The sequence below is a fragment of the Bos javanicus genome, chromosome 1 (genome assembly GCF_032452875.1).
Source record: "Bos javanicus breed banteng chromosome 1, ARS-OSU_banteng_1.0, whole genome shotgun sequence".
NCBI lineage: Eukaryota > Metazoa > Chordata > Mammalia > Artiodactyla > Bovidae > Bos > Bos javanicus.
Genome location: NC_083868.1, coordinates 87,596,354 through 87,621,871, shown reverse-complemented (window position 1 = coordinate 87,621,871; position 25,518 = coordinate 87,596,354). Strand labels below are relative to the sequence as shown.

The following is a 25,518-nucleotide window of genomic DNA, read 5'->3' as shown; positions in this document are numbered from 1 at the left end:
TTACAGCACATGTGTAGTCTGAACCTCTCATCTGGACCGTAATTCACAGTTCCCTCCTGTCAGCCTCAAAGAGGAACAGGCAAAAAATGAACGGCTTGATGCAGCCTGGCATTGCCACTCTAAACACGCTTTCAGCAGGCTCCTCTGGCTCTGTGGAGGGCAGCAAGTAAGCAGTCCTACCCCCAGCCCAGAAGGCTTCAGGGAAGGCTGTTCATTGTTCAAGGGGCTCTTTCCTTTCAAGAAAATAAATGACTGCAAAGTCATTTGTTTGCTCTTCTACCCAGATGAACTGATCGCCTATGAACTAACGAGAAGGGAAGCAGAATCAAACAGAAGACCCCTTCCCGAGTTGGTTCGTGCCAAGATACCATTCAGTGCCTGCCTGCAGGCCTTTTCTGAACCAGAAAATGTTGATGATTTCTGGAGCAGCGCCCTGCAAGCAAAGTCTGCGGGTGTGAAGTAAGTGTGTATGTGTGTGTGCCTGTGGGTGGCAGTAGGATGAGAAGGGGGCCTTGAGAGGTAGGGGGCAGTCGGGAAGGGCGAGGGGTGCCACTCTACAGGTCTGTGCATGCTTGCTCACATGTGGCCAGATGGGATTATGATTTACACAACCCTAGTTCTCACAGACCTTGCTTGTATGAGGCCTGTCCAGTGAAACAGGCTTGTTGTGATCTGTATCATGTACAAGGGAGAGAATGCCTTTTTTTCTTTTTTTTACTGAGCAGGTATAGCCAAGAACTCTTATGCCCCATGGCAAGATGATATTAATGAAGAAATTTGAAAACTACTTATGACAGTCTTCAGTATTTAAACTCCACTGTGATAGATTCTGATTCCACAATTAAGATTTGACTTAGAACTTGGTGACTCTGTTCCTGCCTGGAGACTAGGGGTCTCAGGGCATCTCAAAGGGGACCTCAGGGCTCCTGGGCTTTGTTCCAACGAGCTGCTCAGACATGGTCAGGAGATGTTCTGTTTCTATATTGTGATCCTTCTTGTCAGGTCCATACATTTTTTTTTTCTCCACTTGACGCCTTAGTTGATTTTATACAGTCAAGTCCTTGCCTGTGTGCTTCATGCAGTTGGAGAAAGAACTTACAATGGCAGAAAAAGAGGGGAGGTCTAAAAGCCTCTGGAACTCATTATTTTTAGATATTCTTCAGCCTTTTTTTTCTGGGCTCAGCCTGAGCTCTAGATGACATGAAAGGCAGGGAAGGATGGATGAGCTACTGCTGACTGACTTTTTTTTTTATCGCAACTACGAGTAGCAGTCAAACCTGAATCGCTTATTCTCTGAAACAGTCATCCCTCAGGATTCCTCTGTTTCAGATGATTGACTTCATGTGTTAAGAACGGGAAAACAAAAAGAATGTTTCAAAAGCTTTAAAGAAAAAGCCACATTTCTTAACAATAATTTCTTTTAAAAAGTTTCTTCATATCCAGAGAGGAATTACAATAGTTCAGTTATCAGTTATCCATTGTGGAGTAAATTTTCATCCGAGGATTGCTCAGTTTTGGGAAGTGTGTATGTGTATGTATGTATGTGCATGTGTGTGTATGGCCTTGCAGATAAGAGTTGGTGAGCTGGCATGTTAAATGTTTGTCATTCACTCCATTACAACTTGGGCACATCTTTGAGCAGTTAGAAAGCTACACGTTTTATTAGTGGTGAAAGCAGTTTTTTTTCTCTCAACTTCATTGAAGTATAATTCACATAACGTTGCGTGAGTTTAAGATGTACTGTGTGATTTTTTTTTAACTTTTTTTCTTTTTTTCTTATTGACAGTAAGCTGAAGATTCCACAAACATTTATCCTTTTCTCTTTGCACTTTAATTCTGACTCTGTATGGGAGGTGGAAGTGATCAGAAGCCTGGCGGCCTAGAAAGTCCCCAGCATCAGGTGTGAGTTGCAGAAAGGTCTTCACTGGCTGGTCTGCCTGGTCCCCCTTTTCTGCTCTTCAGAGTCTTACAAGTACAGGGTGTGACCTACTCTAGGCCTGTGGGGAGGCATCTTCTCATCAGTAGGAAAAGGAGCATCTTTGAAGTGGAGCTGGGAAGCGTTAGCCTTCCACAGAGACAATCTCTTACCCTTGGGCTGGTGGTCAGGAGATCTGGATTCTTCTCCTGTGTTCACTTCCCGACTTGTGCTCTAACCTGGGGCAAAATCAGCAACCAGTTCCTTCTGAGTGGAGGAATGATGGTTGCTTACCCACAGAATATTTAGTTGTAGGCAGAGGGGTTTCTACCTTCTCTAACCCTTAACAGTAGCTATTGAACATGTTTCTTCGTTTTCTCTTTTACATGCACACATGTGTATGTATGTTTACATATGTCTTTGGTTTAACACATATGAAAGTTATTATTGGATGTATCACAATTGTTGGTAATTGAAAACTGGTCTTGTGGGAAAGGAAAAAGCAGTGTTCTAGGGTGATAAAGCAACTACCATTATGGCACATTTATCAATATTATTCCATGTTATATGCTAAATGCATCCCATCAAATATTGCTTAATCACCTTAGTACTGCTGTGACACAGACACTTTAGTCTCCCCATTTTACAGATGAGGAAATAAAAGAAGTGTTAATAATGGCCACTAAGTGACAGACTTGGAATTCATTCATTTGAAGTTTAAACTCTTAATCCTTGTGTTGTATACTGCCCCACATTCCTTTCCTGCTTGCTTATGCTTGTATCTTTATAATCCTTATAGTGTTGTTTATTCTTTATTATACCTTATGTTTCAAATAATAGTTCTGGGGGAACTAGTTCAGTGAATTCCTAAAATATATTTTTTTCTTTCTGTTATTTCCAGCAATATAGACATGATCTCTTTATTATGTTACTTTGGGGCCTTAAATTTTTCTTGTGTTAGACCCAGAGCCCAAAAGGCCAGGAAGAGACAAAAGATGTCCTCTTGGTAGATCTTGGGTCAGTATGGACCAGACATAAAGCTCCTTCCCTTTTTGGTCCTGAACAGACAGTGACTGGGAAGAATATGTGTTTGGAAATTTTATTCACGCAGCAAATATTATTGCTCACCTAGTGTATCAGAGTCGGACACGACTGAAGCGACTTAGCAGCAGCAGCAGTGTATCTTGGGCAATGAACTGAACGAGATGAAGTCCTCCCCTCAAGGAGCTCACAGATTAAAGGTTGATAGGGACAGATTTCGTTTTAACCTTATCATTCATGAACAGAAAGGAATGGTATGGGGTTCAGAGCATGGGCTTTAGGTGGACTGGCAGCATTTGAATCCTCAGTGTAGAACTTACTGGTATGTGACCTTGGCCAAGTGACCTCACCTCCATAAACTTCAGTTTCCTTATATGTAAACTGGGGATAGTAATAGAACTTTATAGGGTTGAGGTGAGGATCAAGCATAAAATGCTTTGCATAGTGCCTGGTGGAGTAAATATACACTGTAACTGTTATTACATTACTTTTATCTTTTTTTACCTTGGATTATACAGTTTGTGTTGATTAATTATGTTTTTAATTATGATTTGGTTAATTATGTGGTTGATTAACTATGTTTTCAATGTATTTAATGGAAATGATAGAATTTTTTTAGTCACCAGGTTTTCAATAGTGTTAATAAATTCAGGGAGACAGACAGTTTATATATCAATATATTTTTCTTAATAAGGTTTTCATAATGTTTTTGCCTGAATTTGTAACCAGTGAACAATCGATGCGTATTAAATAAGGTAATGAGTTGTTGATAGATAATGCTATACTGTTGTCAGTCACTGTTCTAAGCTCTTTAGTCTAACTCAGTTCCGGTAGCAGTTCTTTGGGATGAATTTACTCAGTGTCTGTCTAGACCTTTTTGAATAATTTATATTTCAGTGGACTTTATTAAGTATATAACTTTTCAAGAAAAATTTTAATTCCAGGAATTAATTTTAGGAATAGAAGAGTAACTGGTGCATAATTTATAACCTTACTAGATTTAACAACAAACTTGATGTCCCAAACCTGCAATTAATGAATGCCAAGTGTTAGTATTGAGGTTGACTTGAACATATTTATATTAAGCAGTTACTGAATGTGTGATTCAAGTTGAGACCCTATATACAAAAGTTAATAAGGAATGTTTAACCAACAGGAAAAATACAATGTGGGCATCATCTAACCTGCTTTCTGGTACTCTTAAGTTGGTAGCTACCCACCACAAAGTGATGCATTAAATTATCAGCCTTGAGTTCCCTCTACTGCCTCCCACTCCGTGGTACATTACCAGCTGATTCCTCACCCAGATACTGATCACAGAGCAACTTCAGGAATCTTTGGGATCCTGAACCACAGTCTGGAAATCATTGATGACTTTTGGTTGACTTCATTGTTATATATTTTCCAGATTTTAAATTTATGTGGTTAGAGGATGGGGTCAGAGAGGTGACACTTTTATAGTCGTTGAAAATATCAGATGGCGTTTCTTGGTTTTTGGTGAAATTGAGGACTTGGATATATTTAAGAATGATATTAATACTGCTTCTCAGAAGTTAGGAAAACCTAATTAGAGATAATGTATAATTTCTGGAGAGTGAGCTAGGCTAATAGATCAGCTCCTTGGGATAGTTAAGCTCTTGTTTTTTGAGAAACTCCTTCATTGCCTGTACCCTTCTACCTTCCTTGTGATGGGGAATTTGAGATCCAGAGTGGTTAAGTGACCTGCTTGGGGCAAAATACAGGTCAGTGACAAACCAGCTTAGTGTCCTTGGTTCTGTGGATTCTAGCTCTTGCATGACAAGATCATCATGCTAACTCCTTGGCTGCACACAGCACATTCTGGTGTGCCAGGTGGTTTCATGGCACTGCATGACCATCGCACAGCCCTGGCAGGCAGATGTTCCTAATAAACCCATTTTGTAAATAGGAAGCCTCAAAGAGGGTTAGATTTGGAGTGAATTAAGTAGCATCCAGGTCTTCTGACACTTTTTGGACAGTTCTCTGCCCCTGAACTGTGGCTTTTCTTCTACACTAGGGGGCAGCGGTGCATTTGTATTTGATTTCTGAGTTCTCGGAAGATGCATTCCACATAGATTTGAAAAGTGGTTTGTAGGAAACATGTCCTAGAATCTTTTATTTTAAAAGATCTGTTTAAAAGATCTATCGTATCTGTTTAAATCTAAGTTTTTTTCTATATACCTTACTGTACTCAGATTGACATTTGAGTAGAAATGGTTTTTATAAACAAGATAATAAATGTGGAGAGAATGAGCTGAAACCAGGGCATGTATTTGATGTATTAGTTGAATAGTTTGGCATAAAACCATCAAAGGCAAGTCCAGGCAATTCAGCATTCATGAAAGTTTGAAAGGGAACTTAGACATTAACCATATATATTAATTTTTAAAATTGAAGGCCCAGATTTAGATATTTTAGATACCTCATAGTACACACACACACACACACTCACACACACACTCACACACACACTCACCCACCCACATCCCCCCCTTTAAGATCCATCTGGCCATAGATTTTAGGTGCGGTAGTATTTTAATGAGGCCCTGGCATTTCCAGTAGTCAGCCTCAACCAAAGTTCCGATATAACCTCCTGATGCCAACTCTGTGCTACAAGATAGAGACTTGTGGTCAGAGCAGATTGGGGGTGTGTCAGGATTGCTCAGGGAGCTTTTTCAAACTTCATATATAAACACAATGCGAAGTGCCCCTATGCATCTGCAAATATGTGTGACACTACCAAGGGTTTTAGAAAAACACAAACGTTGATAGTTGAAAACCACTTTTCAGAAATACAAAATGCCATAGCAAAGTAAAAGTAGTAATTTTGCAGGGTGTCCAAAATCATCTTTGGGGACAACCTTGTCCTGTGTTAAACACTGTCCTCTCGTGGAAAGGCCAGGATGAGTGGTGAGGTGGTATGTGTGTGTGTCCACTCCTGTGTGTGTGTGTCTGCTCACGTGTGCGTGTGTGTCCTTCCTCTTCACTGCAGGCCCTGGGACTGCTTGGGGGTGCCTCAGACACAGCTTATGATGCTTCATGAACTGTATCCTTAATTCTTGTTGCCTGTTTCATTGATCTAATCCCCTTGTGTTTCCCAGAACATCTCGCTTTGCCTCATTCCCTGAATACTTGGTAGTGCAGATAAAGAAGTTCACTTTTGGTCTTGACTGGGTTCCCAAAAAATTTGGTAGGTATCTTTTGCATGCTTTTGCTTAAAACGTCAAATTAGCTGTTTAAAAAACATGGCATGTGAAAGAGCCCATGAGGTTGGCTGCCAGAAATGGTCTCATTTCATTCTTTTCCCATGATTCCCACCTTTCTCTTTTGAAAGACATGATAAGCACTGGTGGTAGTAAAAAAAAAAATAAACAAACACAAATTGCCACTTGCTTGCCACCTCTCTAATAATGGGTTCTGAAATGGCCAGAATCTAAGAGTGAAAACAGGAGCCTCACAATTTCAAATCATGCCTCCCAAACTGTAATGTGATCTTGGTAAAATGCAGGTGCTGATTCAGCAGGTCTGGGGTGGGGCCAGGGCTCTATATTCTAACATGTGCCCAGGTGATGCTGATGCTGCTAGTGCTGCTGGTCCAAAAGCCATGCTTGGAGGTGCTAGTAACTGAAGATGTATCTTTCCTTAGCATCTTTCCTCGACCTCTAAAGCAGGCGGGTATGGCTAATGACATTTGTTTAAATCATATGAATTTTATTAATAATAACATGAGTACAGTCAGTTGTATTAAAAAGAAAAGGGGATGTGACTTTGGCTGAATTGGGCTTCTTTCTAATCTTAAAGGCCCTTGACAACTGTTAGAGTTTATCCTTCCAGACAATGAGTAAGAACATTTTCTCTACCATCTCAATCAGATATGAATGTGTTCCTAGGCTGTCCTCGGGGCCGTGGAAGTCCATACAGTTTTAACCTCTGATTTCTCAAGCAAGGACCTCAGACTGCTTGCCAGTCTTTTAGTGTCTATGTTTTTGAGCACTTAAAAAACAAGAGTCAGTCCTAGGTTGGTTAATTAAGAACTCATCTGCTCCTCTGAAGGGGATAAGTCAAAAGAATGTAAAATCTGCGGGAGTGATTTCCCAGAAACCTCTGGCACCAGCAGTTAGCATAGCACTGATCTCCACGTGGCTTTATGCAGCCCGTGAACCCGCAGCTCATTCCTCTTTTCCTGGTGCAATAATTTTGTGGGCAGGGAGGAGGGCCGAGGGCAGGTTGCTCATCACTCAGCCTCTCCTCCTTGGACCCAAGATGCAGCCCAGAGAGAAAACTGACTTCTGAAGGCTTTGAACTGCTTTGGAAACAGTTTTATTTTCTTTGTCCTTGGAATTTTGGTAAAGGATGCCAAATTCAGATCAGATTTCATAGTCTTGCTGAGTTTAAAGCAGCCCCAAAGCTTTCTGTAATGAACCTGAAATTTTCTGTTGAGGAACAGTTGTTTTGATTTTGTTGGTCAGACATTGTGTTTGATTTTGCTATTTGCTGAGATTTAAATTTTTTTTTTAAACTAAGCCTTTTTTTTGGGTGGTGGTTTTAAAGCAGGACTTAAACACCTAACATTGTAGCTGGTTTTGGGGATGGTGTTTTCAGATTCTGTTTGCTAGCCTGAGAGACACATTCTGCACCAACATTTGAACCCATTTTCCATTATTACCATATCTGACTGTGTGCAGTACGAATTCGCAACAGGCTGTTAGACTCATACATACATTTTGTATTTGAATAAGTCAACATAATGACAACTGAGCTGAGAAGTTAAAAAAAGTAGGCCTCAAGATGAATACACTTGAAGTTCAATTAATTTCTTTAAAGCTTCAGTTTTTATTACCTTCGGTAGAATAATCACAGTACCCATGGGGATCAGAGAAAAGGCATAAACTATGGGTTGCCAACACAAATGCCTAATGAGGACAGCGTGATAATGTAAGTGACAGAAGTAGGCTGGTATGAGAAACACACAGCTATAGCTGTCTTGTCCTTTCTTGAGTATTCCCATTTTGGATGAAGACGTGGATCAGGAAAACATTTCCCTATCATAAGAATCAGAATAGCACACATGTGATGCTCAGGATCATGGGGGCAGGAGGGAGTGGTGAGGTCTGTGGTAGACAGACATGGAGGACACATTACCTTGGAGTGAAAGCTGAGAATCGGCCCCAGGCAAATGTTATCACATGAGCCTCTGTTACAGCTTTTTGTTTTTGTTTTTTCAAAATGAATTGGAAGTCTGGAGTTTTGAATTGAAATTTCTGAATTAAAAATTGGAATTTGTTGCCAACATTTTAAAAACATCCAACAGAAAGTGTCTACAGATGTTGTATGGGCTCCCGGTTTTCGACCTCTGGCTTCCCTCATTTCTTGTTGTTCAGTGTGAAATCCTGCATCTGTGTTTCCCCCGGTTCTACATTAAACTCTAATCAGTCTTAGTCAGTTTTCTGGTCCCGTGACTTACTCCCAGGAACTATAACACATCCCCTGTCTCTGCCTAGACATGTGTGCATAGTTAGTGGTGCTAGATTGAGGAGGTGATTGTGGTTATTTGGAGAGACCAGTGAGTATAATCTCTCTCATTTTGCAGATGTTTCTATTGATATGCCAGACCTACTTGATATCAACCATCTCCGAGCCAGGGGGTTGCAGCCAGGAGAGGAGGAACTTCCAGACATCAGCCCCCCCATAGTGATTCCTGATGACTCTAAAGGTACCGTCTTCTGCCAGGAGGACCTTCTCGATGCCTTCCCGCTCCTTTGCTGGAATAGTCCCTTTTCCTCCCCCACTCTGTTGTCCCGTGGTGCTTTCCTGTGTTGTAACCCACCATAGACATACAGAATTGAAGCCTAGCTGCAAACCTTGAGCTTAAAATATTAATAGTCACAGGAAGAGGCACAGCCCCAACATGAGTGAACCAAATGGACCCATGGAAATCACAAGCAGCAGAGGGCAGCAGATCTCCAGGAAGGTTTTGGGTTCCCTTGCCTCTGGCTTTGCCTCCCTCCTCCCTTCTCTGATAAGCCTATGGGGAAGAGGAGTGTGTTTTCAGTGGACTCTCAGTCTAGGGGAGCTGTGTCCTTCTTGGAGTATCTTTGGAGAACCAAAAAGGGAAATTGAACAGTGTGTGTTGGTTTTAAAAATCTTGCCCACGTCTCACCTCCCCAGCTTCATTACTGCTTCATAGCAAGAGAACAGTTTGAGCTTCTCTTACTCTCTGTGAACCTTGAAGTGGTCCTTGTGAAGAGTACTTTTTAAGAGAAAAGTACATGTGAAAAATCATTGCCTTTGTGAGTCCAAGAACAGCATGGAGAGATCTTGGCTTTATTATTAGTTCAGTTATTCTGGTGAAATCAGTTTCCTTCTGGCTTTATTAGCCCACGTGTTTGCTGTTTGCCTTCCTAATGAGTTAATTAGGTACATTAGCTAATAGTGCCAGAGTGCTTAGGGCACCTGCCCCACAGGGTGTCTGTGAGCTGAGCAGTGACCATTATTGGTGACCCTGTTGGGGTATAAAGTGAATCCAGGAGGAGCAAGAGAGGAGTCAAGATTGGCATCTGTGTTACATTATTCTCTAACGCTAAGTCCAATGCTAAATTGCAGAGGGTGGAGAGCAGGGAAGGGGTCTGTAGGTGGGGTGGTCCAGGCTATGTGGTATAGGTGGTTCATTAAAGGAATTCCAAAAAGATCAGTCCTCAGAGTGTCAGAGAACTGCAAGATGGTTTATTACCATCGCTCCTGCTTTTTCTGACGTTCATAACAGAGTTCTTGGATTGTAATTATATGGAGTTCTCAGAAGTACAGGGAAGGAAATTATTTAGTTCTTTAAGATGATCAGCAGAGCATCATGTTTTATCTGCTCTAAATGCCTGAAACTGGGTATTCTCCCTCCTTCCTGGAATGACTTTATGTCAGGTTGGCTGGTCTGCGTGGAGGACCAGGGGACTGACAACAGTGTGGGGTGTTAATGGGTGGGGGTGAGGGAGTGCTCCGGGTTAACTCTTTTTCTTTCTCTAGAACTCTTTGCCATGGTTGGGTCTCACTTCCTGCCCTCTCCTTTGATTTCCAGATCGCCTGATGACCCAATTGATAGACCGTATGTATCTTTTATGTTTTTTCTCAGTGTCCTACCATTGTTACTGGTCTAAGCGCATTTAGCTGTGGGGGTTCAGTAAAGTGCGTGTTCTGTACATGTGTATGTGCAGCTTTTCCTGGGTGGGAACAAACCTTGGTCTGCAAGTTGAGATCACAACAAATCTAAACCAGTAATGTGGTGAATAGATGGCCCTGTGTTTTAGGAGAGAGAACTTCAGCGTGAGAGCCAGCCAGCCCTGAGTCGGAATCTTGGCTTTGCCATTTGTGGCTGTGTGACCTAGAATCATGGACTTCTCTGAGCCTCAGTTTCCTCATATGTGAATGGGGGATACTGATGCCATTTCTTCCCTCCCTGGCCACATGAGTAGGTCTCTTGCTGCACTGATAGCACAGGGACCTGTCACTTTGTTCACTCCTTCAGGACACATAATGAAGATACACGGTTGACAGGACATGGTAGTATTAATTAATACTCTTAAGAGTGTCAGTGTCATTGGATTGTTTGTTAATTTTCTAGTCATTTAGTTCCTTAATCCCGGAGAAGGCAATGACACCCCACTCCACTACTCTTGCCTGGAAAATCCCACGGACATGACTGAGCGACTTCACTTTCACTTTTCACTTTCATGCACTGGAGAAGGAAATGGCAACCCACTCCAGTGTTCTTGTCTGGAGAATCCCAGGGACGGCGGAGCCCGGTAGGCTGCCGTCTATGGGGTCGCACAGAGTCGGACACGACTGAAGTGACTTAGCAGCAGCAGCAGCAGTTCCTTAATCCTGGGTGAGTTGATACTTTTGATTTTCAAAAGATCATGAAAAAAAGCAAACTATTTTATAGTCAATATTTAGATATTAATTAGGAGGAAGAAGGAGTATGTAATAACATAAAATACTCTGAATTTTGTTGTCTACAAAGCCTTGCTGGAGACATTATTGTTAATTTAGAAGTTCAGGTGTTTTACTTTGCCAAAAAAACACTTTATGTGATTGATCACGTGACTTAGACCTCCATGCTTGCCTTCTTGGGTCAATTTTGATTTGCTGGTTGCTGGAAGAGGCTGTTAGGGGCAGCGAGGGTCATGGGCAAACCATTGCCTCTGCAAATAATCTGATTGTAATGATAACCGTATTTTTGAATGGTTACTGTGAGTCATTGTTGAGTTTATGACTCCATAAATTCTTTTAACCGTGTATAAATGTACTATTATAATAATACAAAGGCCAGCTTCTTATTTGATTGTCACAGTAAGATGGGCAGAGCAGGTGACCTTTATACAGAGGATAAAAGTGATACCCAGGAAAGTTCAGAGACCTGAGAGCTGGGACCAGAGCCAGGGCTAGGCGTCAGGCATGCTGTCCTGTCACTTGACCTTGTCTGGAGTGTGAGGAGTTTGCCGGCTGTCCCAGCCCTGCAAAGAGCCAGTCTCCAGGATCTCGCCCCAGGGGAGGTGAAGGGTGGCTGGAGCTGTATCAGAGGAGTCTGACTGACTGTGAGAAGTTCAGCTCACAGTCAGCAGTTTTCCATTTTCCTCCTGATCTAAGCCTGCTGTATTCACCAGGAGAAAACAACATTATCTGGGATTAATTTACATTTATTTCTCACACATTTAAAAGGAGTAACTTTGATTATATTCTTACTATAAATGAAAAGATGTATAGAAATTACATATTAGTGATGAGTCATCTCTGGTTTCATCACCCATCTATAACCAGTATTAACATTTGGCATCTGTCCTTCTGCTATTCTTTACCTATGCCTGGTTCTACTCTATTTTCCCCAAAATGGAATTAGACATTTTCAATTTAATATGCTGTAACATGCATGCATACACTTATTAAGCTGCATTACTTAACTGCATTCTAGAGAACAGAGTCTTTCACAAGGTGTTGAAAAGTATTCTCTGAAAGAATTTCATAGTTTCTGCCCAGAGGAATCCTTTTTTTAATTACTAAAATTTTAAAATGTTTAAAAAATTTTATTTGAAGTATCATTGATTTACAATGTCATATGAGTTCAGGTATATAGCACAGTGATTCAGTTATACATATGTATGTCTATTTTTTTATATCGAGTATAGTTCCCTTTCCTATACAGTAGGTCCTTGTTGGTTATCTATTGTGTATACTGTAGTATGAACATGTCAATCCAAACCTACTGCAGGAGTCTTTATTACAGGACTTTAGAATTTTCACTACCTTAATACACACTGTGAATTTCTGGGGAGAACAGAGAACGTAGGTTTAAAAAACTTATTTGACCACAGGAGCCCTTTGTCTTGTGGTTCGTTAATTTTGTGGTTCATCTCTCTTAGAACACTAGGATTCTCTAGAACACAATTGAGGAATCACTGTTGTCCTATATCACTGTTTTCTTAAAATTTTATCTTGATAGCATGTTCCGTGTATCCTCATTGTGAGACAGAACTTTGGTAAATACATTTTCAGGATAATTTTTGTAGAACAGATATTTCTGTTCCTCAGTTCTACTGATTGCTGCCTCTGGCAGAGTTTTCAGTAGATTATAGACCTCAGGGCATGGAAAACAAAAGGGGGATATTTTGTGCTCCAGTTCCCTCTCAGCCTTTGATGTAATTTGAGAGCCTCGTGTGGGTGGTATGTGCATACACACATGGACATACGTACACACCCATGTACAAGTATGTGTATGAATGAATATACATACAAACCTATAGACATGTGTATGTATAGGTGTGTGTTTACACATCTCTCTACCCATGGTTTAGTCATGAAGTCGTGTCCGACTCTTGCGACCCCATGGCCTATAGGCCACCAGGCTCCTCTGTCCATAGGATTTTCCAGGCAGGAATACTGGAGTGGGTTGCCATTTCCTTCTCTAGGGCATCTTCCTGACCCAGGGATTGAACACAGGTCTCCTGCATCGCAGGCAGATTCTTTCCCGTCTATGCCTCCAGGGAAGCCCTCTCTACCCATATCTTTATATTATTGTGAAAAGAAAAGAAAACCTGTGTCTAAGCCAAAGTTAGGTTTGTAAAGCAATCTTTTTAAATATCTTAAGTGTATACAGTTAAAAATTTTCCTTCTATCTTAATGTTGGGCTCTCCATTTCTGAGAGTGATTGCATCCTTTGATTGCTGATATATCTAAAGACCTGCTATAACTTCCCGTGAGGTTTAAGGAATAAGCTTTTTGGCCTGTAGAGAATGCTTTCTCTTCCAATTTCAGTCCTAAGAGAGGCTGCTGTAGTGGTCTTGAGAGTGATGTAAAAGACTGAAATGGTTCTGGGAATACACTAGATCTCCCCATAGGAAATTAGGGAGTTGTTTTTCAGTGCTTGGATTGTTCAGGTAATTACCATGGTTCCTATTAAGATCAAAGATAAAAACTCAGCTCAAATAGCTTAATATTGGATGGCTTAAAACAAAACACAGTTAAACCACCATCTAAACATTAAACAAAATAGCACCTTCTTTGGGTAGCATGTGGATAAGGGGTGAAGGGAAGCTAAGACAAGAAGAAATAGGGTTGACTTTTTACACCAGACTATCCTGTGTGCTCTGTAGCATCAGATATTGATGAGTCTTCGGTGATGCAGCTGGCTGAGATGGGCTTCCCTCTAGAAGCATGTCGGAAGGCTGTGTATTTTACTGGAAATATGGGAGCTGAGGTGGCCTTCAACTGGATCGTTGTTCACATGGAAGAGCCAGGTAGGTGGTCAGAAAATGGGATGGCTTTGGAGTCTGACATGATTGGGTCTCAGTGATGTTAAGCCTCGGTCCTTCTGTGTCTTCAGGGTGTGTCCCAGAAAATGATTTATCAGCTCATAATCTGCTGCGTGGAGTGGATGGGAGAGGACGGTTATTTTGCCTGTGTAGCAAAGTCACACTCTTTTCTTTCCTCTTTTAAATAATAGCTTTGTTGAGAGAGAATTCACCCTTTTAAAATGTATAATTCAGTAGCAAAAAAAAAAAAAAATTGGAAAGATGTGCGATATACTTCTAGCTAAGAAATGATGAGAACTTGAGATAAAAGAATGTGCATGAAGAAATAGAGGCTGTTTAGTTAGCATTAACTTTTATCCACATACCATATAATTCCCTCATTTGAAGTATACATTTCAGTTGTATAAATCTTAATTATGTTGAATTGGTTCATAGTGCTTTTCAGGTCTACTATATCCTTCTACTTTTCTGTCTATTCATTCTATTAATTTTTGAGTTTGATATTGAAACTCCAACTAAAAATCTTAATTTATCTACTTAAAAAAATAATTGTAATATATAGTGGAACTATATGTATCTTTGTTCTGTATTTTCCAAGTCTCCTGTAAATGTGTTATACTTTCAGAATTTAAAAAATAAAGAGGAAGAAGACTTTCCCCAGATAAAAAGTGTATATTACAGTGGTTTTTAGTAAATTCACAGAGTTTTGCAACCGTCCAAAAAGAAATTCTGTAGATAATAGAAGTCACTTTCCATTTTCCCTGTTCTTCCCAGCCCCTGGCAATCACTAGTCTAAGTTCTTTCTGGCTCTGTGGATTTGTCTGTTCTGGATATTTCATATGAATGGACTCATGCAATGTTTGTTTCTGGTTTCTATCACTTAGCATCATGCTTTCAAGGTTCATTTATGTGTGGCATATATTGGTACTTTATTTCTTTTTATGGTTGAATAATAGTCTGTTGTATGGGCATACTATGTTTTATTTATCCTTTCATCAGTGGATGGATATTTGGGTTTCCACTTTTGGGCTATTATGAATAATGCCGCTATAAACATTTTGTGCAAAGTTTTTTTAGAAATATATTTTAAAAATTCATTTTATTTTTGTGTTGTATGTTTGGCTTCACTTTTCTTTGTTGCTGGGTGTGGGCTTTCTCAAGGTGCAGCGAGCGAGGGCTGCCCTTCATTGTGGTTCACGGGCTTCTCATTGCGGTGGCGTCTCTTTGTGGCTTCATCATGGCACACAGGCTCAAGTGCAGGGAGCTCCAGCAGCTGCAGCACATGGGCTCAGTAGCTGTGGTGCAAGGGCTTAGTTGCTATGAAGCATGTGGGATCACCCCCTACCAGGGATTGAACCCGTGTCCTCTGCATTGACAGGCAGATTCTCAGCCACCAGACGATCAGGGAAGTCCCCATGTACAGATATTTATATGGACATGTTTTCATTTCTTGTGAGTGGAATTTCTCTGTCATATAGTAATTCCATGTGTAACTCTCTTAGAAGCTACCGAATTGTTTTTTAACAGTGACTGTATAACATCCCCGCTAGCAATGTATAAGGGCTCCAGTTTTTCTACGTCCTCACCAACCCTTGTTAAATCTCATTGTGGTTTTGATTTGCATTTCCCTAATGGCTAATGATGAATGCCTTTTCATATGCATATTGACCAATGAGGTATCTTTGGAGAAATATCTATTCATATGCTTTGCCTGTTTTTAATGAGGTTAGTTGTCTTTGTACTTTTGGGTTTGAAGAGCTCTGGATACAGTTACCTTATGGGATATATGGTTTACAAATATGTTCTTCTGTTGTATGGGTTATCTTTTCACTCTTGATAGTTTCCTTTTGTCTCTTTTTTTTCTTTTGTCACTTTGTGCTTTCGGTGTTGTATCTAGAAAACCATTGCCTAACCCAAGGTTACAAAGATTTTCTTATATGCTTTCTTGTAAGAGTTTTGTAGTTTTAGCTTTTACATTTAGGCCAGTGATCCATCTGGAGTGAATTTTTGCATATGATGTGAGGTAGGGATCCAAATTTATTCTTTTGCATGTGAATATGTAGTTGTCCGAGCACCATTTGTTGAAAAGACTGTCCTTTCCCCACTGAATGGTCTCAGTACCCTTGTTGAAAATCAGTTGACCGTTGATATGTAGGGTTATATCTGAACTCTGAATTCTTTTAGGCTATTGATCTATATGTTTGTTCTTATGCCAGTTTTAGACTGTCTTGATTATTGTAACTTTAGGTATTTTTTTTTTGTTAGCTCTAAAGGGTTGTTTATTTCAAGACCTGAAAAAGGAAAGGGCCTGAGTGTGATTCTTTTCTCCAGATTTTGCTGAACCGCTGACCATGCCTGGTTATGGAGGAGCAGCTTCTGCTGGGGCCTCTGTTTTTGGTGCTACTGGATTGGATAACCAACCTCCGGAAGAAACTGTAGCTATCATTACCTCCATGGGATTCCATCGAAATCAGGCTATTCAGGCCCTGCGAGCAACGGTAAGCACGAGAGACCATGTGAACCCCTGCCTCTTCTGTTTTGTCAGTGGCAACTGAAACTTTCCAGTGTCCTCTGATCATTTTGAATCATGTCTGTCTCTCACCCACTATACCCCAGAAAGGTTTATTTGCATGTAGTATATATAAAGCTAAAATAAATGATTGAGGGAAACATACAGAGATTTTAAGAGTAAGGATATTTTTAAAAAGCGAGGGAGATAATACAATGGAGGTAAGATAATCCAACTGAAACACACTCTGTGTCCTCTTAATGTTTATTAGCATGAGGTCAGAGACTTTATTTGGAGCTTGCTTGTGGCCTTAGAGGAAGGAGGGATGCTTGAGATCCTGTGTTCAATAAGGTAGCTCTTCAGGAGAAATTGTGCTTTTCTGATACCAAGATCTTGGAGCGTTCTCTCTCAAAAGTCCCCATGGAGAAGTTTCTTTGGAATTCTCTGCTTCTGTTTCTCTCTGTGGAGAGAGAAGTTTTATCAGGTATTCGTGAAGTCCTGATATTATCAGGAAAGATGGAACCAGGAAATTGGATAGATGCCTTCCTCTTGCAGTGTAGACATCAGGAGATCAGCCCTGGGATTTCTTTGGAAGGAATGATGCTAAAGCTGAAACTCCAGTACTTTGGCCACCTCATGTGAAGAGTTGACTTATTGGAAAAGACTGGTGCTGGGAGGGATTAGGGGCAGGAGGAGAAGGGGATGACAGAGGATGAGATGGCTGGATGGCATCACTGACTCGATGGACATGAGTCGGAGTGAACTCCGGGAGTTGGTGATGGACAGGGAGGCCTGGCGTGCTGTGATTCATGGGGTCGCAAAGAGTTGGACATAACTGAGCGACTGAACTGAACTTTTTTTTTTTTCACACCATAATCCATTTTTGAGGGCTTCCCTGGTGGCTAAGTGGTAAAGCCTGCCAATTCAGGAGACCTGGGTTCGATCTCTGGGTTGGTAAGTTCCCCTAGAGGAGGAAATGGCAACCCACTCCAGTACTCTTGGCTGGGAAAATCCATGGACAGAGGAGCCTGGTGGGCTACAGTCCAAGGGATCAAGATTGCAAGCGTTGGACATGACTTAGTGACTAACCCACCAGAACCAATCCATTTTTGAGTGGATATCTGCTCCCGAGTTCTTGCCATCCTGACTGGGTTCTGATGGGGCCCCTTGCTGAGGTCACAGAGGCTCTCGGCTGGCTCCGGACAGTTTGGCTGGAACAATCTGTTTCCCTTTAAAATGCTTGAAATGTTCAACTGGAGTTTGTTATACTCAGCATGCTTGTTTATGCCCCAATTATTTTACTTGCTTGACTGTTTAATTGAAGATTTTGTCTACATCTAAACAAATTGTTTAACTCATCAAGTAATGTCACAAAGGGGATTGACGGAAATGCTTTTATGGTCCATTGATTTGAATTACATGGAGTTCAGTTTAAAACAATGTTACTTAACTAACCAGTGTTGTCTTCGTTAATCATGGCATCAATCTTGTCTCTGCTGCAGTTCAATCACTCTGCTGACATTTAGGAGAAGAGGCTCTGACCTGGTACCCATGTTAGCTTCCCTCCACCCTGCATGGTTATCTGCACAAAATGCAGTTGGTGGAGAAGGTAGCATTGTAGTTAGTGTGGCTTTGGAAAGAGCCACAGTAAGACAGATGCCATTCTCTTTGGCCTTCAGCCTTTCATCATTATCAGCATCAGCTCACAGAAATGCTGAGCTAGGACTGATATAGCTTTGGAATGCTGACCTGCTGCTCTGAACTGTTTTCCAGCGAATCCAATTACAGACCTCAGTTGAGAGACTTGCAGAATGTCCATGGAAAGTGCATTTCATAGACAGGGTCAGAGCCTCTTACTCAGAGCCACTTAGGACTAATGAATTTAGGCCTACTGCCCTGTCTGCTTGACATCCTGGTTCAAACGGTCAGGATATAATGAGGCCCCGGGACAGCATACATTGTAAAAATATTTTGTTTTATCAGAATAGTAACCTGGAAAGAGCACTGGATTGGATCTTTAGCCACCCTGAGTTTGAGGAGGACAGTGACTTTGTGATCGAGATGGAGAATAACGCCAATGCGAACATCGTTTCTGAGGCCAAACCTGAAGGACCTAGAGTCAAGGATGGATCTGGAAGTAAGTTCTTGCCTCAGGGATTGCTCAAGGGGTTGTGGAACATTCTCTTCACGCCCTTCCCTCCCACTCCTGTATGTTGACATCTTTAAAGTGAAAGTGAAGTTGCTCAGTCGTGTCTCTTTGCGACCCTATGGATTGTAGCCTACCAGGCTCCTCCGTCCATGGGATTTTCCAGGCAAGAGTACTGGAGTGGGTTGCCATTTCCTTCTCCAGGGGATCTTCCCAACCCAGGGATCGAACCTGGGTATCTGCATTGTAGGCAGACGTGTTTACCGTCTGAGCCACTAGGGAAGTCTGCCATCATTCAAATCTTAGCACAGATCCCAGCTTCTCATAAATGGTGCTGCTGCTGCTGCTAAGTCACTTCAGTCGTGTCCGACTCTGTGCGACCCCATAGATGGCAGCCCACCAGGCTCCCCCGTTCCTGGGATTTTCCAGGCAAGAGTACTGGAGTGGGTTGCCATTTCCTTCTCCAATGCAGGAAAGTGAAAGTGAAGTCACTCAGTCATGTCCGACTCTTAGGGACCCCATGGACTACAGCCCACCAGGCTCCTCCGTCCATGGGGTTTTCCAAGCAAAAGAGTACTGGAGTGGGGTGCCATTGCCTTCTCCACATAAATGGTGCACTTGGCCACTTCTCTTGGGCCAGGGTGACCTGGGGGAGTCTTGGCAGACTCAGGGATGCCACCTGATGTGTGCGCCTCACTTTAGCACCAGCTCTGACTTGCTGTATGCTTTGAGGTGAAATTCCATTGTAGGCCATGAACACTTTTGTCCCAAAGAGAGCTGTTATTTTCGTGGTAACATTTTTGAAGAGTTGAAAAGCAGTCTTATACCCTTGACCGTATCGTTGCTCATACCTCCTCCTGATCATTTTCTGAAGGGCTGTCACGTCAGGAAGAACTTCTGTAGGTGCATCTGGTGCCCTCCATCAGCAAACACTTACATGTGTCACCCTGTGCTGAGCACGACTCTAAGCACTTTACCTAGACACTCATTTAATCCTCACCACACCCATTTTACAGGTAAGAAAACAGAGGCATAGAAAGATTGGGTAACCTTGCCCAAGATCACATAGTTCTTCAGAGGTAGAGTCAAGATTCAAAGTCAGAATCCATGTTCCTGCCTACTCTGTACCCTGTCTCTCGGGCTCTCCTTCCCTACAGGATCGGAGCCTGGCAGCCAGCACCCCCTGCCGTCAGGTCCCAGCCAGCTCGTGTCTCGGTGTTGTTTCCTCTGCACTCCGCAGACCTACAGCTCATGGGCCTGGTATGGTAGCCACACCACTCAGTGGTCCTCGTCCCTCTTCTCCTTACCCCCAGGCCTTCATTCAGACTAATCCTTAGATGCAAACTGCCTCTTCTTTCCCATCACGGCTTGCTAAAATCCTCATCATTATTCAGAACTTGGCCACAGGTTCCATTTCTCTGGGCCATTTCCCCAGCTTCTTATCGTAATCAGTCGCTCCTTACCTCACATGCTGCTGACAATTCTACCAACATTAACAGTCCTTCTCATGTCATGTTTAGTCCTCACAGGACCCCTGTGAGGCGGGCACCGGGATTATGTCCATGCTGCAGATGAGGAAACTGAGGCAGAGAGGGCAAAGTAACTTGCCAAGCTCGCTGTGCTGATGAGAAGTAGAACCGGAACCCCTCCCCCTCAGGCAGCCTGCCTGCAGAGCCTGTGCCTGTAGCTCCTGTAACGGGGTGTTTGCTTTTCTTATTAGAGGTATCAGGTTCATCTTGAGATAAAATTAGTTGTGTAAATACCTGTGTCTCCCAGCTGACAGGGAGCTGGTGGAGGACAGAGGCCGTTTCACTTTTATTGAGCTTGTGGTGTCCGGTGCATAGAAAGTACCAACAAAATAATAATTGTATCTAATTAAATTCACCGTAACAGCATTTGTTCCTATAATGGTATGACATGTAGCTTCATGGTCTTACCAGACCTAACACCTGTGCATTGATAAGGCTCTAGAGACAGAGAGGGGGAGGGAAATTCCTTCTTCTTTTATATAAAACAGGTATTTCTTCACTGAAACTGTGTTAATCCGACTAGATAAAAAAAAGGATGAGCTGTAGTTGTCCCAACTTCCAACCTGTCTAAAGGGGCTTGTGTTACTTTTTGGAAATCACTGCCTGGCCTAAAATATTAAAAGCTGTTATGGACAAGTTACTCAATAATTCACGAGCAGGATTTATTATGTGTTCCGTGTCCATTGGTTCACTGCTTCCGTGATTTTCTGTAATGGACTTTTCTTTAGGATGGTGAGTTCTTGCAGAAGGAATAAACCACAAGATGGGGCCCTTGTAATGCTGCCAAGGTATTTGGCTGCAGAGGGAGGGAGAGTCTGATATTAGGGTTTCCAGTCTTCTGATGGAGCTTGGATGGACCAACCACTCTCTCAGAGATGGTCATTAATGATACAGAACAGCCACATCTCTCCTCGGGCTTACTGAACTCAGAGTGACCTGCACATATTCCTGGTTTTTGAGTCGCATCCTTGAATAGGATTTCATGAAGTTTTTAAACACCCTTGAATTTAAAGGTGCTCTGGGCCAAACTCTGTGGCTCTCACTCCTCATCACTTCCAAACTTAGCAATTATGGTTGAGTGTGGGGAAGGAGACAGTGATGCGCTATGAAAAAGCACACGGAGGATATGCAGAATCTAAGGGCAGTAGGAAGAGAAAAGTTTAGTTATAAAAGATGCATAAACCACCCAAACTCATCAAATGCATTCTGCGTGGGATTTTGTAGAAGAACAGATGCTCTTCAAGTAGCCTTTCCAGCACTGTGTCTGGCCCATGGGAGGGGATGAGCAAATGAATGACTGAATGAGGAAGTGCATGCCACGTGGTGGGGGTCACAGGGGTTGTCTGCTGCCTCCACTGAGCGCCGCCTGGAGGAACCAGCAGTGGACTGCTGCATTCTGTGGCCGAAACCACAGGAAAGGGGAAGAGTGACATCTTTTTGCTGCATTAGCATCTGAACACATGTTGGTCACTTTTCTTGTTTTCCTTTTCCAAAAATTAACATTTATGTTATTTTTTCTTCCAATGAAAAGGATGTATAATAACTTTAGCCACTTGAGAAAATTCAGAGCTATGAAAAGAGGAAAATGATAATTATAGTCCTACTAGCCAGTCATAACCCAGTCACTGTTAAATATTTTGTGTATCTTTTAGATCTTTCTTGGCAAAAAAATAAAAATGAATATAAAAATATATATTTATAGAAACATAGCATTCTATTCTATACATGATATCTTTAAAATACTGAAAGATAGTTAATTTACAATATATTAGTTGCAGGTGTACAGCATAGTGATTCAGTATTTTTATAGCTGATATTCCATTTATAGTTATTACAAAATAATGACTATATTTCACTGTGGTGTACATTATAGCCACTATTCATGCTATTTTATAGCCTGCTCATTCCCTAGCTGTGGGTATACATTATGTAAATCCAGGTCATTGAACATATATTAATATTCAGTTGTACCATAATATATATACCTAATTCTAGGCCAGCTAGCTATTTAAATAAAAAACAATTTCAGAAAGAGTTTTAAATAACAGGGTTATTTGCACATTCAGAAGGTGTTGGCAGTGATTTTTAAATAACACATTATTCTTAAAGGGTGAATTCCGTTCACAGAAGTATAACAAATGCTTCTTTCAGTCTCTATCCAGGTAACAAAGATTTGTTCAACATTTAAGTTTCTTTCATTTCTTCCCTCCTCCACTCCACTCCCTTCTTTTTTTTTTTGTTAAAAATAATGCCGTAATGAATATTCTTGAACTCTCCCTTCTTTTTTTTTAAAGTTACTTTAAAAAATTTTTTTATTTCTTTGCTGCACCGGGTCTTAGTTGCAGCACTCTGACTCTTTAGCAGTAGCATGCCGACTCTTCTTAATTGTGAGTTTCCTGACCAGGGATTGAACCCGGGCCCCCTGATTTGGAGGCTTGGAATCTTAGTCATTAGACCACCAGGGTAGGCCCTCCTTTATTATTTCTTTAGGGTGAGTTTCTGGAAGTGAAGTTTTGGAGTCAAATGTGTGTTTTGAGATGTGAATACAGGTGATTGCTTCACTCCCCTCAAACACAGCCATGAGCTCCTTTCCCCATCCTTCCCAGCAGTGCTGTCAGCCCAGGACTCTTCATATTTTTCATATCCTTATTGCCTAGTTGTTTTTCTTCTTGTGTTAATTGCTTCCTCACTTCCTTTGCCCATTGCCCATTTTTACTGAAGTGTTTAGATATTTTTTTTTATTGATTTGTTTGACAGTTTCAAGTATTGTAAATTATACCTTGTAGCTTTATAGTATTGAGTTTTTCTGGCAGAAACATGTTTTCCTTTGCTTCATCTCCCCTTTCTCCTGCCCCTGAAGCTATATGGTTTTCCGTATAGTCATACGTGTTTCTGGTTTAGTGACTTCTCAGAATTACATATTCTGTGGTGGTGTTCACTCACTCAGTCGTGTCTGACTCTTTGCGACCCTATGGACTTGCAGCATGCCAGCCTTCCCAGTCCTTCACCATCTCCCCAAACTTGCTCAGACTTATGTCCATTGAGTTGGTGGTGCCATCCAACCATCTTATCTTCTGTCGCCCTTCTCCTCCTGCCATCAGTCTTTCCCAGCATCAGGGTCTTTTCCAATGAGTTGGCTCTTTACATCAGGTAGCCAAAGTATTGGAGCTTAAGCTTTAGCAGTAGTCCTTCCAGTGAACATTCAGGGTTGATTGCCTTTAGGATGGACTGGTTGGATCTCCTTGCAGTCCAAGGGACTTTTAAGAGTCTCCTCCAGTACCACAATTCAAAAGCATCAATTCTTTGGCGTTCAGCTTTTCTTATGGTCCAACTCTCACATCCATACATGACTACTGGAAAAACCATAGCCTTGACTAGACGGACCTTTGTTGGCAAGTGATGTCTCTGCTTTTTAATATGATGTCTGGGTTTGTCATAGCTTTTCTTCCAAGGAGCAATTGCCTTTTAATATCATGGCTGCAGTCACCATCCACTGTGATTTTGGAGCCCAAGAAAATAAAGTCAGTCACTGTTTCCATTTTTTCACCATCTGTTTGCTGTAAAGTGATGGACCAGATGCCATGATCTTTGTTTCTGAATGTTGAGTTTTAAGCCAGCTTTTTCACTCTCCTCTTTCACTTTCACCAAGAAGCTCTTTAGTTCATCTTTGCTTTCTGTCATAAGGGTGGTGTCATCTGCTTATCTGAGGTGATATGAAGAAATCAAGATTTCTCCCAGCAGTCTTGATTCCAGCTTGAGATTTATCCAGCCCAGCATTTCTCATGATGTACTCTGCGTATGAGTTAAATAAGCAGAGTGACAATATACAGCCTTGATGTACTCCTTTCCCAATTCTGAACCAGTCGTTGTTCCATGTCTGGTTCTAACTGTTGCTTCTTGACCTGCATATAGGTTTCTCAGGAGGCAGGTAAGGTGGTCTGGTATTCCTATCTCTTTAAGAATTTTCCACAGTTTGTTGTGATCCACACAGTCAAAGGCTTTAGTGTAGTCCATGAAGCAGAAATAGATGTTTTTCTGAAATTTGCTTTCTTTTTTTTATGGTCCAACGATGTTGGCAATTTGATCTCTGGTACCTCAGCCTTTTCTAAATCCAGCTTCTACAGATGGAAGTTCTTGGTTCACGTACTATTGAGCTTAACTTGAAGGATTTTGAGCATTACCTTGCTAGCATGTAAAATGAGTGCAGTTGTGTGGTAGTTTGAACATTCTTTGGCATTGCCCTTCTTTGGGATTGGAATGAGAACTGACCTTTTCCAGTCCTGTGGCCACTGCTGAGTTTTCCAAATTTGCTGGCATATTGAGTGCAGCACTTTCACAGCATCATCTTTTAGTACTTGAAATAGCTCAACTGGAATTCCATCACCTCCACTAGCTTTGTAGTAATGCTCCCTAAGGCTCGCTTGACTTCACACTCCAGGATGTCTGGCTCTACATGAGTGATCACACCATCATGGTTATTCAGGTCATTAGAACCTTTTTTGTACAGTTCTTCTGTGTATTCTTGCCATCTCTTCTTAATATCTTCTGCTTCTGTTAGGTCCATACTGTATCTACCCTTTTTTGTGCCCATCTTTGCATGAAATGCTCCCTTGATATCTCCAGTTTTCTTGAAAAGATCTGTAATCTTTTCCATTTTGTTTTCCTCTGTCTCTTTGCATTGTTCACTGAGGAAGGCTTTTTATCTCTCCTTGCTATTCTTTGAAACTCTGCATTCAGATAGGTATATCTTTCCTTTTCTCCTTTGCCTTTTGCTTCTCTTCTTTTCTCAGCTATTTGTAAGTCCTCCTCAGACAACCATTTTGCCTTTCTGCGTTTCTTTTTCTTGGGGATGGTTTTAATCACTGCATCCTATACCAATGTTACGAACCTCCATCATAGTTCTTTAGGCACTCTTATCAGATCTAATCCCTTGAATCTATTTGTCACTTCCACTGTATAATCATAAAGGATTTGATTTAGGTCATACCTGAATGGCCTATTGTTTTCCCTATTTCTTTAATTTAAGTCTGAATTTTGCAATAAGGAGTTCATGATCTGAGCCACAGTCAGCTCCTGGTCTTGTTTTTGCTGACTGTATAGAGCTTCTCCATCTTCCTGCAAAGAATATAATCAATCTGATTTTGATATTGACCATCTGATGATGTCCGTGTGTAGACTTGTCTCTTGTGTTGTTGGCAGAGGGTGTTTGTTTATGACCCTTGCGTTCTCTTGGCAAAACTCAGTTAGCCTTTGCCCTGCTTCATTTTGTACTCCAAGGCCAAACTTGCCTATTACTCCAGGTATCTCTTGATTTCCTACTTTTCATTCCAATCCCCTATGATGAAAAGGACAACTTTTTTTGGTGTTAGTTCTAGAAGGTCTTGTAGGTCATCATAGAACTATTCACTTTCAGCTTCTTTGGCATTAGTTGTTGGGGCATAGACTTGGATTACTGTGATATTGAATGGTTTGCCTTGGAAATGAACAGAGATCATTTTGTCATTTTTGAGGTTGCACCCAAGTACCACATTTCAGACTCTTCTGTTGACTATGAGGACTACTGC

General features: G+C 41.5%; 2 protein-coding genes across 3 annotated transcripts in view; one reads left to right on the top strand and one right to left on the bottom strand.

Annotated features, from left to right (window-relative positions):
- USP13 (ubiquitin specific peptidase 13) overlaps positions 1 to 25,518 on the top strand; it is a 131,459-nt gene that overhangs the window by 83,455 nt on the left and 22,486 nt on the right. For both annotated transcript variants that reach the window (XM_061415126.1, XM_061415134.1), the window contains exons 13-19: positions 285 to 459; positions 6,076 to 6,164; positions 8,565 to 8,687; positions 10,044 to 10,070; positions 13,612 to 13,755; positions 16,102 to 16,268; positions 18,263 to 18,416. In XM_061415126.1, coding sequence (XP_061271110.1) covers positions 285 to 459; positions 6,076 to 6,164; positions 8,565 to 8,687; positions 10,044 to 10,070; positions 13,612 to 13,755; positions 16,102 to 16,268; positions 18,263 to 18,416 — 879 coding nt within the window. The remainder of the gene's footprint in view (positions 1 to 284; positions 460 to 6,075; positions 6,165 to 8,564; positions 8,688 to 10,043; positions 10,071 to 13,611; positions 13,756 to 16,101; positions 16,269 to 18,262; positions 18,417 to 25,518) is intronic.
- The window catches only part of PEX5L (peroxisomal biogenesis factor 5 like), a 331,590-nt gene continuing 322,611 nt past the window's right edge, over positions 16,540 to 25,518 (bottom strand). The window contains exon 15 of the mRNA XM_061415203.1: positions 16,540 to 16,739. Within this exon, the coding sequence (XP_061271187.1) occupies positions 16,688 to 16,739 (52 nt within the window). The 3' untranslated portion in view covers positions 16,540 to 16,687. The remainder of the gene's footprint in view (positions 16,740 to 25,518) is intronic.